We start from the raw sequence: 17,922 nt of genomic DNA, 5'->3' as shown, positions 1-17,922 counted from the left end.
CCCTTCCCTTATTTTATCACCTTATTAAATGACCCGTCATTTTCATCTGTTAGAAAAATACTAAATGATCTTAGGTTGTTAGTGGACATTGATTTACCATAAATGAAGCCTAGTGGAGCTTATGTTAACGTTGTGTTATGTCTTATTTATATGTCTCGAGAAGGACCCAATGAATATCCATCGGGTTTGGACATGGATACAATTTTTCACCCGTGGAATTTTTCATGGACGGGCAAAGACTGTCTTCATGGATATGGATATGGATTTGATATTGTTCAATCCGATCCAAATCTGACCCATTGCCATCCTTAGCTCCACCTACGAAACTTGTTACGAATAAGCTACGTAACGTTCCTTCTAATCCTCCCCCCCCCCCCAATTTCAATTAGGGTGGGGTCCCTCCTTCCCTCTCATTTCCAATGAAAAAACGCCAACTGAGCAATCCCCCGTAAACATGTGTAACTTTGCGTGGATGTAGCATTGCCCTAATTTTTCTTACAGTATAATGAACTTGGCCGAGGGTGCAGGGATGATTTTGCGATGTTAAGGAGGAACATTAATAAGTGGGTGGAATTGTATGGCAGATTGTAACAGTGGGTGGTTAAGCTCCTCAACAACATTATCATGACCCTTCCTCTTTAGCTTAGATGAATCCAGGACCTTTTAATTGTAAGTTGCATACTCCTGGCCATTTCACCATCACCCGTGAATTGATGAAAAATACATCCAAGATATGCAATTTCTTTGTATAATCTTTCTTTGTATAATCTTGAAATACATATGTACTCCTTGATTAACCCTCCTCTCTCCAAAATCGCTTCATGGCGCCCACCATGGATGGATGCCATCACCACCTCGTACACCAACTCTCTCTGCCACAACCCGTCATCCTCTCTCTCTCTTTTCTCCCTTCTACAGCGGGCTGCCATTTGTACTGTCAATTATATGTCGGCCACCGCCTAGTTATCGAGCTCTCTGTGGCCTACTTTATCCCTGCACATCCCTAACAATTGACTTCTACCGCCATTGACCAGGTCTGAAGGTCCCCCAATGGCCATCTCCTCATTTTATCTCCTCCAATCGTCACTCCCGCCACAATCACCTAGGTCTAGAGGCCACTGCGGCATTCTCTGTCAGTGTCCCTATGGGACCAGTACTATGCGGGACCAACGTACTCACAGACTGGAGAAATTTCATTATAAGAAAAAGAATTACTCGACACATGGCCCAAATCAGACGGCACAACTCCATCCTACCAAAGATTCAAAGGCTCAAACAAAGTTGAAGGGGGGAGGGGAGTGGGGCGGGTACTGACTAGTGGTTGCTGGGCTTTAATTATTCAATAAATTAAAGCCCAACAATCACTATAGTCAGTAAAATCAAGCCTTACAAGAGATGGGCTATCTAGTGGTTCATTCACAACGGGGAAATCATAGAATCAGACTTCATAGTGTATTTGTAAATAGTTGGAACTTGCATGCTCTGTGGCTAACGCTGCCTCTAAAGGTTAAAGTTTTTTTAGTGGTATTGGCACTCATTCAACATGGCACCATGGGGGCCACGTCATAGTATTATTCATATTTATGAATTGGCTACAATGTCGTAGCAAATCATTCCATTCTTCAAATTGAGATGTGCTACACCTACAGAATATTTTCTACAGAAATATATTAGAGGCTCGGGTAGAGGGATATGTCATTTTTAAGGGAGGAGGGCTCTGCGTGGAAATCAGGTGGGATTAATGGGGAAAGGACACATAAGTCTTTTCTTTTTCCTAAGTGAGACGTGAGCTAAGGTTTCTTTTTTGTGAGCGAACATGCTGCCCGTTCATTTCCCATGTACGAATATCAAAGCAACTAAGCATGATATGTGTTAGTCATTGTTCGCTCACATGCATCCTTCTGAGTAAACTACAAGCTGGCGACACTAAAGGGTTCGCTCAAGATGACGATTTTAGCGAACACATTCGAGATGATAAATTCTGTTTTTAGAGCATGAAAATCTCCACCAGTTTTTCTTAGATGTAGGATGAAAATTTCCTTCTGCCAGCATGGCATATCGGAACAAGTTGAAATTTTAGACTGACAATTCTCCATGTTGCATTGTTGCAATTCCCTGAAAATAAATCCCGACAATTTTTCTGCTAGCATGGCAATTTTTTCTTTACAACACGACACATCTTTATACAATAGCATGGCAAATATATCTGTTTTAGCATGAGTGAAAGTGGTTTTTTGAGGGTACAAACGCTGAACGCGGATTCGCTCGGATAACCTCCCTGAGCTGCTGTTGGCGCGTTATTCGGGTCTTTTTTTTTATGGGGACACATAAGTCAGTAGGCTTCCGTCAGTAAACTTCCCTGGTTAGGATCTTCGCTTCAAGCTAAAGCATTGGAGATTCGAGAAGATGTGCCTCGCTTTCCTCTCTGTCGTGGTATCTAATTGGAGTTCTGACTTGTGCAACTACACCTCTCCTGTAAGAATTGGATGCTATCAGCTCTCTGTCATTTTCAATCGCTAGTCGTTTTCAGGAAATGTGCACTAGAAGGACAGGGGGCAAGGCAATCACCAGGGCTGTTCGTGAGAAAAAATGCGGCCACTGCTTAGTTGGGTCGATATTTCCCATCTGAGTCGAATACCCAGAAGTTCGGGGTGCAACATTTTTATAGCATCTGTGCAATAAACTCCAGCAACCACTTTGACAAACACGACGATCTGCTCCGTGTTCATCTAAAAAAACACGACAGGGACAGGCAAAACTACCACGAAAAGGAAAACACCACAACTTCTGCAACATGCAACTACCCTGACGTTTTCCCTGGAAAACAGCACGTGTTCGCAACCAATAGTCGTCCAATGATATATCGTACTCCCTCCGATCCAAAATAAGTGTTGCAGCTTTGAACTAGGATTGAACTAACCTTAGTTCAAAGCTGAGACACTTATTTTGGATCGGAGGGAGTACTATTATGCTATTCAGGTTTACTGATGAAAGGCAGATGAAATCTATTATGCAACCGACATTCAGCCGTTCATGTGAAAATCCATAGTTAGTTCGAGCTTAACACAATACTGAAGCTGAGATGAGATTCAAAACATGCCGAGTACCACAAGGAACAAGGTCATTCTAGATAGTTTGAAACGGATAGAAGAAAACATCGAAACCATAGCTCTGCTATATGGTCTTTGGGGGTTTCCTTCCTTGCTAAGGTCAGGTTCTTTAGTCTTCAGTTTCTTCACCATGAGTTAGTGTTTCTACGTTTTGTATCCAGATACCGCCGGCCTGAGTAAGTTCCCTGCACAATTTAAAATAAAATTGGCATGGTGATAATTCATTGGACAGGGACAATCTATCGGCAAGATACGACAGCATCAACTAAGGCACTTGTGCCTGCATTGCTACTGAGGTTACCATGAGATGGACACCAAAATTTCAGTTGAAATGTTCTTTCTGGACTCAGCTTAAGATCATTTTTTATACAGAAAATACTTTCTTAAAAGGTACAATGACTCATAATAGCGTCTTTAAAAGTTCAAAGTAGAGCACCTATTCTTTTCGTTAGTGTCTTCATGCTCGTCCAACACAACGGCCCCTTTTCCTGCACATACAGAAACAAGTTCCAATGATTTTTTGTGTGAATTCACATTAGTATTAGTTATAACCAAGTTTGCATGCATCATCAAGTCCCATTTCCCGGTATATACACCCAAGAAAGTATGTGTTTCCTTGGCCATATAATAAAGTCTCTGTACCACTACCATGCCTTTAAAAAGGCCATTGAATATACTGGATCAGTAGGATGTTTGTTTCATTTAGCTGATTATATAGATACAGAAACCTACAACTACGATTTTAATGCTCCAATCGAATCAGGACCGGTGGCGCTGTATGCCTGTATGATTCTAGCAAAAGGCGCACTTAACAAACTGAATCTTATACAATCATACATACCCGCGAGTCGAGGTCCTGACATTCTCATTGCTGAGGCTCTTCACTTTGTTGCACACGTACTCAACACTCTCACTGAGAGTGGCCTTCCTGTCCTCTTCGAAATTCCAAAGCTGGGCTACAATGGTTCTGTCACTCAGCTTGCCACATTCCTTTAACTCCAAGAAACTATTCACCAAAGCCTTCACCAAAGCCTTGTAAGACTCTTCCCCCCATGTAGCCCGCAGCTCTTGTAGCTTAATGTCATCGTCATTAATGGTCCCCTAATCACACACGTAGCAGTGTAGCACATAACTTGTCACCTACGAGAATCGACGTACCATAAGCTATAGTCTGTACAGGAACTCAGCGTACCTCAGAAATGCCTCCAACCGTGTCAGTCTTGAAGGGATACCACTCTGGGTTCATGAGCTGCTCCTGCCAAAATTTGCACAGCCGAGAAGCTTCTGCCTCGGCTTCTTTGCGGAGAAACTTCTGAAGGCATGCCAGTAGGAATGGCCTCTCACTCAACTGCCCCATGTACTTTACTGCGATATTCTGTCTACCAACACCACCCATATCAAGAAATCCCTGGACATCAACTTATGATGTCAATTTTAATTTTATAAACTTTCGCATGGTGTGACAGGAATGCATGTAGCATCTAATGTTGATTAAAGGGTGAAAATGATTATGGATATGACTGAACCTTGATGAGCTCAGCGTTGATATTTGAAGTCTCTTCTCTAACATCGCGAAGCTCCGCACTCAAACCTTGTTCAAGATTGTTCATAGCACACAGAATTTCCGCAGCCTGATGATCCTCAGCATCTTCACCAGCTTGTCCCTCAGATTGCCGTTTTCTTTTCTGCACTGACGTTCTTTGCACCTGCTTCTATAGCAATGTAGCGGGGTAAGTATGGCAGAATAGGAAAAGCAAGAGAATGGCCACTCACTATACTAGTCTAGCAATGAGTGACCCAAAATGCACTCATTTTTACAGTACTTCACATAAATATCCAACAAGATGATAGTCGCAATCAGTAAAATGAAGAACACTTCTAAAAGAGCATAGACACGAGGGAGCCAACAAGGCATAAAAGTGCAACTCAAAATGTGCAGAATAATTGCTTTGCAAAATAGTTGCTGTAATCAGATGAGCAGAACTATCTTGCAAAGGATCTATAACCATTCTTTTTTTTTTGGAAAAGGAGGATTTCCCCCGGCCTCTGCATCCGAAATCTATAAGCATTCATGGCATCACATTCTTCCGAAGCAGTAAAGACCAGTAACACACTATCCCTAGTATGATAACAAATCAGATCACTGAACACATTGACTTAGAATTATCACATTCACAGATAAGTATTTACTTACCCTTCCAGACTGGTTATGTTCACGACCACTCCCCTGTGCCGGCGTATGCCTTGCCTCACTTGCTTGGAGCTTTCTCTTTAGAGACTGAATCTCTGCTTCCTGCTCTTCATTCCTTTTAACGAGCTCCTCCTTTGCAGCGACGAGTTGAAGCCTTGCTGTCCATGATTTTATCAAAATGGTACGAATGATGCCACGGTTTTCTTATCACTAGTGCAAGTGCAATGCACAGTTTTGTTAGCGTGTGTGACAGGAGATTTCTAAACATGCGAGTAATTACAGATTGGTAGGATTGACTGGTAACTATTTGGGGGCTTCAGATAGCAGATAACTGATTGGAATAAACATCATTGGAGCAACGTTGGCTGTTCGATTTGATGGCTAGGATTAAAACTTTGCCTTCAGAGAAATGGTGTTACAGGGCAAACAATATATGAGGATCCTAAGCAAACAGAGCAGCGGTTACCCTTGTGTTCTTGCTCCACCTTCTCCTTTTCTTCGAGGACTCTGTGAAGCGCGCTGTGGATGCCGTTGTATTCATGGCTGCAGTACTCGTGGTAGTTCATCTTGGAGCAAACATATGAACCGAGTCCAGAGAGGCGCGCAAGCCAGTCGCTGCTTGCATCTCCGGTCTCTGCCATGAGCGCCGATAGTCTGTAGGTGCACGGGCATAGTACCACGGCAAAGATTAATTCGAGTTTTATCCACTGGATAGAGTAGAAATCGACTGTCTCGCTTCAGCAAATGACCAAACGCGGGAACCCCCAAGATTCCTAGTGAAAAGAGGGGGGAAATGCAGGTTCTTGCGATTTTTTCAAGGGAGGGGGGAAAAGGTTAGGGCTTCCGTACCAAGAGAAGAAACCGGCCCGGTGGAGGCCGCGTGGCTTCGCCGGAAGGACGGACGCTCCTGCTTATTATTCTGCTTCCTCTACGGCGCCGGGAGGGAGGGAGGATGATTGATTGCTCACTGCATTGTGCCTGCGTTTGGTACTCGCTGCTCGAGGTTGGGTTCTTGTTTCTTTCCTCGAGGGGGAGAAGAGGGAGAAGCGCGTGCGTGTAAACGTGGGGTGAGCTTCCGGCTCGCCTTCCCGGAAGTGGCGCTCGTAGTCGTTGGGGACCCACATGTCAGTCAGAGAAACAACTGGCAGCCTCGGATGTTGTTTTTACCACACCCAACAAAGGAGCACTACGAACGTCACCACCCATATTCACAACGCTTTCAATGTTGTACACCTGTGCAGCACAAGAGCAACGCTAATGTCAAAAACGATCTTATATTATTAGACGAGAAGAGTACTATTCAAACAGAAAGAACAAGAAACTTTCAGTAGCCACAACTCACAACTTCGACATGTTCTCAGCATTCATCGGGGATAACTCAAGTGTGTAGCATGAGATGTAGGGTGTGATTGGATCCGAGTCCTCGGCCTCATACTGGTAGTCCGCTGCCGCCTCGTGTGGACATGAGATGAGAAAAAATTCAGCCTGGCGATGATGTGTTTGGTTGGTGTCTGACCACACATAGATCTTTGCAATGCGGTGTATAAGATTATCTCTAGGATGATAGCAAATAGGCTTAAAAAATCTTCTTGGGGTGATTTCTCTAACACATAGTGCTTTTGTGCCTGCCTTATCACAGATAAAGTGTTGGTAGCATACGAGTGATTTCATGCAATAAAGAAGAAAATCCATGGTTCTAATGGCTACAGTGCAACGACCCCGTTTGGATACTCTAACTTAGCTAGAGGTTAGAGTTAGTTTCTAGCTCATGACTAACCCTAAACTAACTCTACTCAAAGAGGTGGGTTAGATGTAACTATCTCAAACTAGCCCTCGTGTTTGGGTACTTTAGGGCTGTTCGAGCTCAAACTAGCTCAAACTAACTCTACTCATGTATCCAAACAGGGCCAATGAAGTTGGATATGACGAAAGCTTATGGCAGAGTAGAATGGAGATTTTTGAAGGCCATGATGATGAGGATGGAACTTCATGTGCAATGGGTGGACCTAATTATGGAGTGTGTTTCCTCGGTCAGCTACGGAGTTAGATTTAATGATGCCGAGACTGAGGAATTCCTCCCAACAAGAGGACTGAGAAGGGAGACCCACTCTCCCCGTATCTGTTCTTGTTGAGTTCGAAAGGCCTTTCAAGTATGCTTTCCCATGAGGAGGAAGTTGGGGGGGATTGAAGGTATAAAAGTTTGCATAAATGCGCCCCCTCTATTTCTCATCTTTTATTTGCACACGACTCTTTGATATTGTAAGTGCATCTAGTGCCACTCCTGGTTGATTTTGGAGTATTGACGACAAACCTGGTTGAGGGACTAATGTGTTTGTGAGAATTGCAGGATAACACAGGTAGAAGTCCCTCATTGATTCGGTTTTCCTACCGGAGATGACCCCTAAAAATGTATGAAGACATTGAAGTCAAAGGTGGTATGTGAAGACATTCACATTGAAGACTATGACAAGAGAAGACATCGCGTGAAGACTATGGAGCGTGAAGACTTAGTTGTTTCGTCGTTCTTTTTCTTCTTTGTTGAGTCATAGGAACCACCGTACCGTTAAGTGGGGTCCAAGTAAACCAGTCAGAATGACTGAAGTGACGCTTAACCAAAATCCTATGTCTTCGAGTGAAGACAATGAGAGCAAATCTTATCCAGAGCTGGATAAAGTCAGCTTTGCTTGTAGCTCAAGTAAAGTTGTCGTGTGTGTTTGAAATCTGACCGTTGGAACACGTGTCAATTCCTTAGTGACCCAGGGTCATTTCGGACAAATCAGGTCGGGTTGCCTAGTGGCTATAAATAGCCCACCCCCTACACCATAAATTGGTTGGCTGCTCAGAGTTAGTGCATGGCTTTTGTCGTTTGAGAGCAACCCACCTCGAAGCCTTTGAGAGAGAAATCCTTGCGAGGACAAAGCCCTAAACACCCAGAGCCAAAGAGTGTTAGGCATCACTTGAAGGAAATATGCCCTAGAGGCAATAATAAAGTTATTATTTATTTCCTTATATCATGATAAATGTTTATTATTCATGCTAGAATTGTATTAACCGGAAACATAATACATGTGTGAATACATAGACAAACAGAGTGTCACTAGTATGCCTCTACTTGACTAGCTCATTAATCAAAGATGGTTATGTTTCCTAACCATGGACAAAGAGTTGTCATTTGATTAACGGGATCACATCATTAGTTGAATGATCTGATTGACATGACCCATTCCATTAGCTTAGCACCCGATCGTTTAGTATGTTGCTATTGCTTTCTTCATGACTTATACATGTTCCTATGACTATGAGATTATGCAACTCCCATTTGTCAGAGGAACACTTTGTGTGCTACCAAACGTCACAACGTAAATGGGTGATTATAAAGGTACTCTACAGGTGTCTCCAAAGGTACATGTTGGGTTGGCGTATTTCGAGATTAGGATTTGTCACTCTGATTATCGGAGAGGTATCTCTGGGCCCTCTCGGTAATGCACATCACATAAGCCTTGCAAGCATTGCAACTAATGAGTTAGTTGCGAGATGATGTATTACGAAACGAGTAAAGAGACTTGCCGGTAACGAGATTGAACTAGGTATTGAGATACCGACGATCGAATCTCGGGCAAGTAACATACCGATGACAAAGGGAACAACGTATGTTGTTATGCGGTCTGACCGATAAAGATCTTCGTAGAATATGTAGGAGCCAATATGAGCATCCAGGTTCCGCTATTGGTTATTGACCGGAGACGTGTCTCGGTCATGTCTACATTATTCTCGAACCCGCAGGGTCCGCACGCTTAAGGTTTCGATGATAGTTATATTATGAGTTTATGACTTTTGATGTATCGAAGTTAGTTCGGAGTCACGGATGTGATCACGGACATGACGAGGAGTCTCGAAATGGTCGAGACATAAAGATTGATATATTGGACGGCTATATTCGGACATCGGAAGTGTTCCGGGGAAGTTTCGGATAAAATCGGAGCACCGGGGGGTTACCGGAACCCCCTCGGGGGTTAATGGGCCTCATGGGCCTAAAGTGGAGAAGAGGAGGGGCTGCCAGGGCAGACCGCGCGCCCCCTCTCCCCCTAGTCCGAATTGGACAAGGAGGGAGGGGCGGCGCCCCCCTCTCCTCTCTCCATTCCTTCCCCTTCTCCTAATTGGACAAGGAAAGGGAGGGGAGTCCTACTCCCGGTAGGAGTAGGACTCCTCCTGCGCGCCTCCTACTAGGACCGGCCGCACCCCCCCCTTGGATCCTTTATGTACGGAGGCAAGAGGCACCCCATACACACAAGTTGATCCGCGTGATCATATTCTTAGCCGTGTGCGGTGCCCCCTTCCACCATAGTCCTCGATAATATTGTAGCGGTGCTTAGGCGAAGCCCTGCGACGGTAGTACATCAAGATCGTCACCACGCCGTCGTGCTGACGGAACTCTTCCCTGACACTTTGCTGGATCGGAGTCTGGGGATCGTCATCGTGCTGAACGTGTGCTAGAACTCGGAGGTGCCGTAGTTTCGGTGCTTGATCGGTCGGGCCGTGGAGACGTACGACTACATCAACCAAACGCTTCCGTTGTCGATCTACAAGGGTACGTAGATCACACTCTCCCCCTCTCGTTGCTATGCATCACCATGATCTTGCGTGTGCGTAGGAATTTTTTTCGAAATTACTACGTTACCCAATAGTGGCATCCGAGCCTAGGTTTTATATGTTGATGTTATATGCACGAGTAGAACACAAGTGAGTTGTGGGTGATATAAGTCATACTGCTTACCAGCATGTCATACTTTGGTTCGGCGGTATTGTTGGACGAAGCGGCCCGGACCGACATTACGCGTACGCTTACGCGAGACCAGTTCTCCCGACATGCTTTGCACATAGTGGGACAATGAGAACAACAACAAGAAGAAGAAGAGCAAGGAATATGATTCTGACGACAACAAGAAGAAGAAATACTCAAAGTCTTCTTCCAAGTCTTCATCACACAAGAAGAGCTCATCTGGCAAGGCCCTGAAGGAAATATGCCCTAGAGACAATAATAATGTTATTATTTTATTTCCTTATATCATGATAAATGTTTATTATTCATGCTAGAATTGTATTATCCGGAAACATAATACTTGTGTGAATACATAGACAAACCAAACATCACTAGTATGCCTCTACTTGACTAGCTCGTTAATCGAAGATGGTTATGTTTCCTAACCATAGACATGTGTTGTCATTTGATTAGTGGGATCACATCATTAGGAGAATGATATGATTGACATGACCCATTACATTAGCTTAGTACCCGATCGTTTATTATGTTGCAATTGCTTTCTTCATGACTTATACATGTTCCTATGACTATGAGATTATGCAACTCCCATTTGCCGGAGGAACACTTTGTGTGCTACCAAACGTCACAACGTAACTGGGTGATTATAAAGGAGCTCTATAGGTGTCTCCAAAGGTACATGTTGGGTTGGCGTATTTCGAGATTATGATCTGTCACTCCGATTGTCGAAGAGGTATCTCTGGGCCCTCTCGGTAATGCACATCACATAAGCCTTGCAAGCATTACAACTAATGAGTTAGTTGCAAGATGATGTATTATGCTAATGAGCCAATATGAGCATCCAGGTTACGCTATTGGTTATTGATTGGAGACGTGTCTCGGTCATGTCTACAATGTTCTCGAACCCGTAGGGTCCGCACGCTTAAGGTTTTGATGACAGTTATATTATGAGTTTATGCATTTTGATGTACCGAAGTTTGTTCAGAGTCCCGGATGTGATCACGGACATGACGAGGAGTCTCGAAATGGTCGAGACATAAATATTGATATATTGGAATCCTATATTTGGATATCGGAAGTGTTCCGAGTGAAATCGGGATTTTACCGGAGTACCGGGAGGTTACCGGAACCCCCCCAGGAGGTATATGGGCCTTAGTGGGCTTTAGTGGAAGAGAGGAGAGGTGGCCAGGGCTGGGCCGCGCGCCCCTCCCCCCTAGTCCGAATAGGACAAGGAGAGGGGGGCGGCGCCCCCCCTTCCTTCTCTCTCTCCTCTTTCCCCCTCCCGAATCCTATTCCAACTAGGAAAGGGGGGAATCCTACTCCCGGTGGGAGTAGGACTCCTCCTGGCGCGCCCTCCTCCTGGCCAGCCGCACCTCCCCCTGCTCCTTTATATACGGGGGCAGGGGGCACCCCTAGACACAAGTTGATCCACGTGATCATATTCTTAGCCGTGTGCGGTGCCCCCTTCCACCATAATCCTCGATAATATTGTAGCGGTGCTTAGGCGAAGCCCTGCGACGGTAGTACATTAAGATCGTCACCACGCCGTCGTGCTGACGGAACTCTTCCCCGACACTTTGCTGGATCGGAGTCCGGGGATCGTCATCGAGCTGAACGTGTGCTAGAACTCAGAGGTGCCGTAGTTTCGGTGCTTGATCGGTCGGGCCGTGAAGACGTACGACTACATCAACCGTGTTGTGCTAACGCTTCCGCTGTCGATCTACAAGGGTACATAGATCACACTCTCCCCTCTCGTTGCTATGCATCACCATGATCTTGCATGTGCGTAGGAATTTTTTTAAAATTACTACGTTCCCCAACAGTGGCATCCGAGCCTAGGTTTTATGTGTTGATGTTATATGCACGAGTAGAACACAAGTGAGTTGTGGGCGATATAAGTCATACTGCTTACCAGCATGTCATACTTTGGTTCGGCGGTATTGTTGGACGAAGCGGCCCGGACCGACATTACGCGTACGCTTACGCGAGACCGGTTCTCCCGACGTGCTTTGCACAAAGGTGGCTAGCGGGTGATAGTTTCTCCAACTTTAGTTGAACCGAGTGTGGCTACGCCCGGTCCTTGCGAAGGTTAAAACAGCACCAACTTGACAAACTATCGTTGTGGTTTTGATGCGTAGGTAAGATTGGTTCTTGCTTAAGCCCGTAGCAGCCACGTAAAACTTGCAACAACAAAGTAGAGGACGTCTAACTTGTTTTTGCAGGGCATGTTGTGATGTGATATGGTCAAGACATGATGCTAAATTTTATTGTATGAGATGATCATGTTTTGTAACCGAGTTATCGGCAACTGGCAGGAGCCATATGGTTGTCGCTTTATTGTATGCAATGCAATCGCGCTGTAATGCTTTACTTTATCACTAAGCGGTAGCGATAGTCGTGGAAGCATAAAATTGGCGAGACGACAACGATGCTACGATGGAGATCAAGGTGTCGCGCCGGTGACGATGGTGATCACGACGGTGCTTCGAAGATGGAGATCACAAGCACAAGATGATGATGGCCATATCATATCACTTATATTGATTGCATTTGATGTTTATCTTTTATGCATCTTATCTTGCTTTGATTGACAGTAGCATTATAAGATGATCTCTCACTAATTATCAAGAAGTGTTCTCCCTGAGTATGCACCGTTGCGAAAGTTCTTCATGCTGAGACACCACGTGATGATCGGGTGTGATAGGCTCTACGTTCAAATACAACGGGTGCAAAACAGTTGCACACGCGGAATACTCAGGTTATACTTGACGAGCCAAGCATATACAGATATGGCCTCGGAACACGGAGACCGAAAGGTCGAGCGTGAATCATATAGTAGATATGATCAACATAGTGATGTTCACCAATGAAACTACTCCATCTCACGTGATGATCGGACATGGTTTAGTTGATTTGGATCACGTAATCACTTAGAGGATTAGAGGGATGTCTATCTAAGTGGGAGTTCTTTAAGTAATATGATTAATTGAACCTAAATTTATCATGAAACTTAGTACCTGATAGTATCTTTCTTGTTTATGTTTGATTGTAGATAGATGGCCCGTGCTGTTGTTCTATTGAATTTTAATGCGTTCCTTGAGAAAGCAAAGTTGAAAGATGGTGGTGGCAATTACACGGACTGGGTCCGTAACTTGAGGATTATCCTCATTGCTGCACAGAAGAATTACGTCCTGGAAGCACCGCTAGGTGCCAGGCCTACTGCTGGAGCAAAACCAGATGTTATGAACGTCTGGCAGAGCAAAGCTGATGACTACTCGATAGTTCAGTGTGCCATGCTTTACGGCTTAGAATCGGGACTTCAACGACGTTTTGAACGTCATGGAGCATATGAGATGTTCCAGGAGTTGAAGTTAATATTTCAAGCAAATGCCCGGATTGAGAGATATGAAGTCTCCAATAAGTTCTATAGCTGCAAGATGGAGGAGAACAGTTCTGTCAGTGAGCATATACTCAAAATGTCTGGGTATAATAATCACTTGATTCAATTGGGAGTTAATCTTCCAGATGATTGCGTCATTGACAGAATTCTCCAATCACTGCCACCTAGCTACAAGAGCTTCATGATGAACTATAATATGCAAGGGATGAATAAGACTATTCCCGAGCTCTTCGCAATGCTGAAAGCTGCGGAGGTAGAATCAAGAAGGAGCATCAAGTGTTGATGGTCAACAAGACCACTAGTTTCAAGAAAAAGGGCAAAGGGAAGAAGAAGGGGAACTTCAAAAAGAACAGCAAGCAAGTTGCTACTCAAGAGAAGAAACCCAAACCTGGACCTAAGCCTGAAACTGAGTGCTTCTACTGCAAGCAGACTGGTCACTGGAAGCGGAACTGCCCCAAGTATTTGGCGGATAAGAAGGATGGCAAGGTGAACAAAGGTATATGTGATATACATGTTATTGATGTGTACCTTACTAATGCTTGCAGTAGCACCTGGGTATTTGATACTGGTTCTATTGCTAACATTTGCAACTCGAAACAGGGACTACAGATTAAGCAAAGATTGGCTAAGGACGAGGTGACGATGCGCGTGGGAAATGGTCCCAAAGTCGATGTGATCGCGGTCGGCACGCTACCTCTACATCTACCTTCGGGATTAGTATTAGACCTAAATAATTGTTATTTGGTGCCAGCGTTAAGCATGAACATTATATCTGGATCTTGTTTGATGCGAGACGGTTATTCATTTAAATTAGAGAATAATGGTTGTTCTATTTATATGAGTAATATCTTTTATGGTCATGCACCCTTAAAGAGTGGTCTATTCTTATTAAATCTCGATAGTAGTGACACACATATTCATAATGTTGAAACCAAAAGATGCAGAGTTGATAATGATAGTGCAACTTATTTGTGGCACCGCCGTTTGGGTCATATCGGTGTAAAGCGCATGAAGAAACTCCATACTGATGGGCTTTTGGAACCACTTGATTATGAATCACTTGGTACTTGCGAACCGTGCCTTATGGGTAAGATGACAAAAACACCGTTCTCCGGTACTATGGAGAGAGCAACAGATTTGTTGGAAATCATACATACAGATGTATGTGGTCCGATGAATGTTGAGGCTTGTGGCGGATATCGTTATTTTCTCACCTTCACAGATGACTTAAGCAGATATGGGTATATCTACTTAATGAAACATAAGTCTGAAACATTTGAAAAGTTCAAAGAATTTCAGAGTGAAGTTGAAAATCATCGTAACAAGAAAATAAAATTCCCGCGATCTGATCATGGAGGAGAATATTTGAGTTACGAGTTTGGTATACATTTGAAACAATGCGGAATAGTTTCGCAACTCACGCCACCCGGAACACCACAGCGTAATGGTGTGTCCGAACGTCGTAATCGTACTTTACTAGATATGGTGCGATCTATGATGTCTCTTACTGATTTGCCACTATCGTTTTGGGGATATGCTCTAGAGACGGCCACATTCACGTTAAATAGGGCACCATCAAAATCCGTTGAGACGATGCCATATGAACTGTGGTTTGGCAAGAAACCAAAGTTGTCGTTTCTGAAAGTTTGGGCTGCGATGCTTATGTGAAAAAACTTCAACCTGATAAGCTCGAACCCAAATCGGAGAAATGTGTCTTCATAGGATATCCAAAGGAAACTATTGGATACACCTTCTATCACAGATTCGAAGGCAAGACTTTTGTTGCTAAATTCGGAAACTTTCTAGAGAAGGAGTTTCTCTCGAAAGAAGTGAGTGGGAGGAAAGTAGAACTTGACGAGGTAACTGTACCTGCTCCCTTATTGGAAAGTAGTACATCACAGAAACCAGTTTCTGTGACACCTGCACCAATTAGTGAGGAAGCCAATGATAATGATCATGAAACTTCAGAACAAAATACTACTGAACCTCGTAGATCAACCAGAGTAAGATCCGCGCCAGAGTGGTACGGTAATCCTGTTCTGGAAGTCAAGCTACTAGATCATGATGAACCTACGAACTATGAAGAAGCGATGGTGAGCCCAGATTCCGCAAAATGGCTTGAAGCCATGAAATCTGAGATGGGATCCATGTGTGAGAACAAAGTATGGACTTTGGTTGACTTGCCCAATGATCGGCAAGCAATTGAGAATAAATGGATCTTCAAGAAGAAGACTGACGCTGACGGTAATATTACTATCTACAAAGCTCGACTTGTCGCAAAAGGTTTTCGGCAAGTTCAAGGGATTGACTACGATGAGATCTTCTCACCCATAGCGATGCTTAAGTCTGTCCGAATCATGTTAGCAATTGCCGCATTTTATGATTATGAAATTTGGCAAATGGACGTCAAAACTGCATTCCTGAATGGATTTCTGCAAGAAGAGTTGTATATGATGCAGCTGGAAGGTTTTATCGATCCAAAGGGAGCTAACAAAGTGTGCAAGCTTCAGCGATCCATTTATGGACTGGTGCAAGCCTCTTGGAGTTGGAATAAATGCTTTGATAGTGTGATCAAAGCATTTGGTTTTGTATAGACTTTTGGAGAAGCCTGTATTTACAAGAAACTGAGTGGGAGCTCTGTAGCATTTCTGATATTATATGTAGATGACATATTACTAATCGGAAATGATATAGAATTTCTGGATAGCATAAAAGGATACTTGAATAAGAGTTTTTCAATGAAAGACCTCGGTGAAGCTGCTTACATATTAGGCATTAAGATCTATAGAGATAGATCAAGACGCTTAATTGGACTTTCACAAAGAACATACCTTGACAAAGTTTTGAAGAAGTTCAAAATGGATCAAGCAAAGAAAGGATTCTTGCCTGTGTTACAAGGTGTGAAATTGAGTAAGATTCAATCCCCGACCAATGCAGAAGATAGAGAGAAAATGAAAGATGTTCCCTATGCTTCGGCCATAGGCTCTATCATGTATGCAATGCTGTGTACCAGACCTGATGTGTGTCTTGCTATAAGTCTAGCAGGGAGGTACCAAAGTAATCCAGGAGTGGATCACTGGACAGCGGTCAAGAACATCCTGAAATACCTAAAAAAGACTAAGGATATGTTTCTCATATATGGAGGTGACAAAGAGCTCATCGTAAATGGTTACGTTGATGCAAGCTTTGACACTAATCCGGACGATTCTAAATCGCAAACCGGATACGTGTTTACATTAAACGGTGGAGCTATCAGTTGGTGCAGTTCTAAACAAAGCGTTGTGGCGGGATATACATGTGAAGCGGAGTACATAGCTGCTTCGGAAGCAGCAAACGAAGGAGTCTGTATGAAGGAGTTCATATCCGATCTAGGTGTCATACCTAGTGCATCGGGTCCAATGAAAATCTTTTGTGACAATACTGGTGCAATTGCCTTGGCAAAGGAATCCAGATTTCACAAGAGAACCAAGCACATCAAGAGACGCTTCAATTCCATCCGGGATCTAGTCCAGGTGGGAGACATAGAGATTTGCAAGATACATACGGATCTGAATATAGCAGACCCGTTGACTAAGCCTCTTCCACGAGCAAAACATGATCAGCACCAAAGCTCCATGGGTGTTAGAATCATTACTGTGTAATCTAGATTATTGACTCTAGTGCAAGTGGGAGACTGAAGGAAATATGCCCTAGAGGCAATAATAATGTTATTATTTTATTTCCTTATATCATGATAAATGTTTATTATTCATGCTAGAATTGTATTATCCGGAAACATAATACTTGTGTGAATACATAGACAAACCAAACGTCACTAGTATGCCTCTACTTGACTAGCTCGTTAATCGAAGATGGTTATGTTTCCTAACCATAGACATGTGTTGTCATTTGATTAATGGGATCACATCATTAGGAGAATGATATGATTGACATGACCCATTCCATTAGCTTAGCACCCGATCGTTTAGTATGTTGCTATTGCTTTCTTCATGACTTATACATGTTCCTATGACTATGAGATTATGCAACTCCCGTTTGCCGGAGGAACACTTTGTGTGCTACCAAACGTCACAACGTAACTGGGTGATTATAAAGGAGCTCTACAGGTGTCTCCAAAGGTACATGTTGGGCTGGCGTATTTTGAGATTAGGATTTGTCACTCCGATTGTCGGAGAGGTATCTCTGGGCCCTCTCGGTAATGCACATCACATAAGCCTTGCAAGCAGTACAACTAATGAGTTAGTTGCAAGATGATGTATTACGAAACGAGTAAAGAGACTTGCCGGTAACGAGATTGAACTAGGTATTGAGATACCGACGATCGAATCTCGGGCAAGTAACATACCGATGACAAAGGGAACAACGTATGTTGTTATGTGGTCTGACCGATAAAGATCTTCGTAGAATATGTGGGAGCCAATATGAGCATCCAGGTTCCGCT

At 43.7% G+C, this 17,922-nt stretch overlaps 1 protein-coding gene across 3 annotated transcripts; it reads right to left on the bottom strand.

Annotated features, from left to right (window-relative positions):
• Positions 1–2,980: 2,980 nt before the first annotated feature.
• On the bottom strand, positions 2,981–6,346 carry LOC125544894 (factor of DNA methylation 1-like). Of its 3 annotated transcripts, none has more exons than XM_048708680.1 (8): positions 6,151–6,346; positions 5,768–5,955; positions 5,305–5,459; positions 4,637–4,819; positions 4,303–4,518; positions 3,952–4,211; positions 3,547–3,598; positions 2,981–3,295 (listed from the first exon to the last, which is right to left on the bottom strand). In XM_048708680.1, exons 2-7 carry the CDS (start codon positions 5,940–5,942, stop codon positions 3,568–3,570), a joined length of 1,020 nt encoding a protein of 339 aa, XP_048564637.1. In that variant the 5' UTR covers positions 5,943–5,955; positions 6,151–6,346; the 3' UTR covers positions 2,981–3,295; positions 3,547–3,567. The 3 variants fall into 3 exon arrangements, with proteins under 3 accessions (XP_048564637.1, XP_048564638.1, XP_048564636.1); XM_048708681.1 differs by having other exon boundaries at positions 4,637–4,816; positions 6,151–6,345; XM_048708679.1 differs by having other exon boundaries at positions 4,637–4,822; positions 6,151–6,344.
• Between the last annotated feature and the right edge of the window lie 11,576 nt (positions 6,347–17,922).

Source organism: Triticum urartu, chromosome 3, assembly GCF_003073215.2.
Source record: "Triticum urartu cultivar G1812 chromosome 3, Tu2.1, whole genome shotgun sequence".
Lineage (NCBI taxonomy): Eukaryota > Viridiplantae > Streptophyta > Magnoliopsida > Poales > Poaceae > Triticum > Triticum urartu.
Note: the sequence above shows the minus strand (reverse complement) of the source record. Positions and strands in the feature narration are given on the sequence as shown.

Excerpts from the sequence above, each read along its gene's own strand:
- LOC125544894 (XM_048708679.1), bottom strand. The coding sequence starts at position 5,942 with ATGGCAGAGACCGGAGATGCAAGCAGCGACTGGCTTGCGCGCCTCTCT. Across the intron at positions 4,823-5,304 it reads AACATAACCAGTCTGGAAGG|AAGCAGGTGCAAAGAACGTC; the intron begins GTAAGTAAATAC and ends ACATTGCTATAG. Across the intron at positions 3,599-3,951 it reads GTCAGGACCTCGACTCGCGG|GAAAAGGGGCCGTTGTGTTG; the intron begins GTATGTATGATT and ends CTGTATGTGCAG.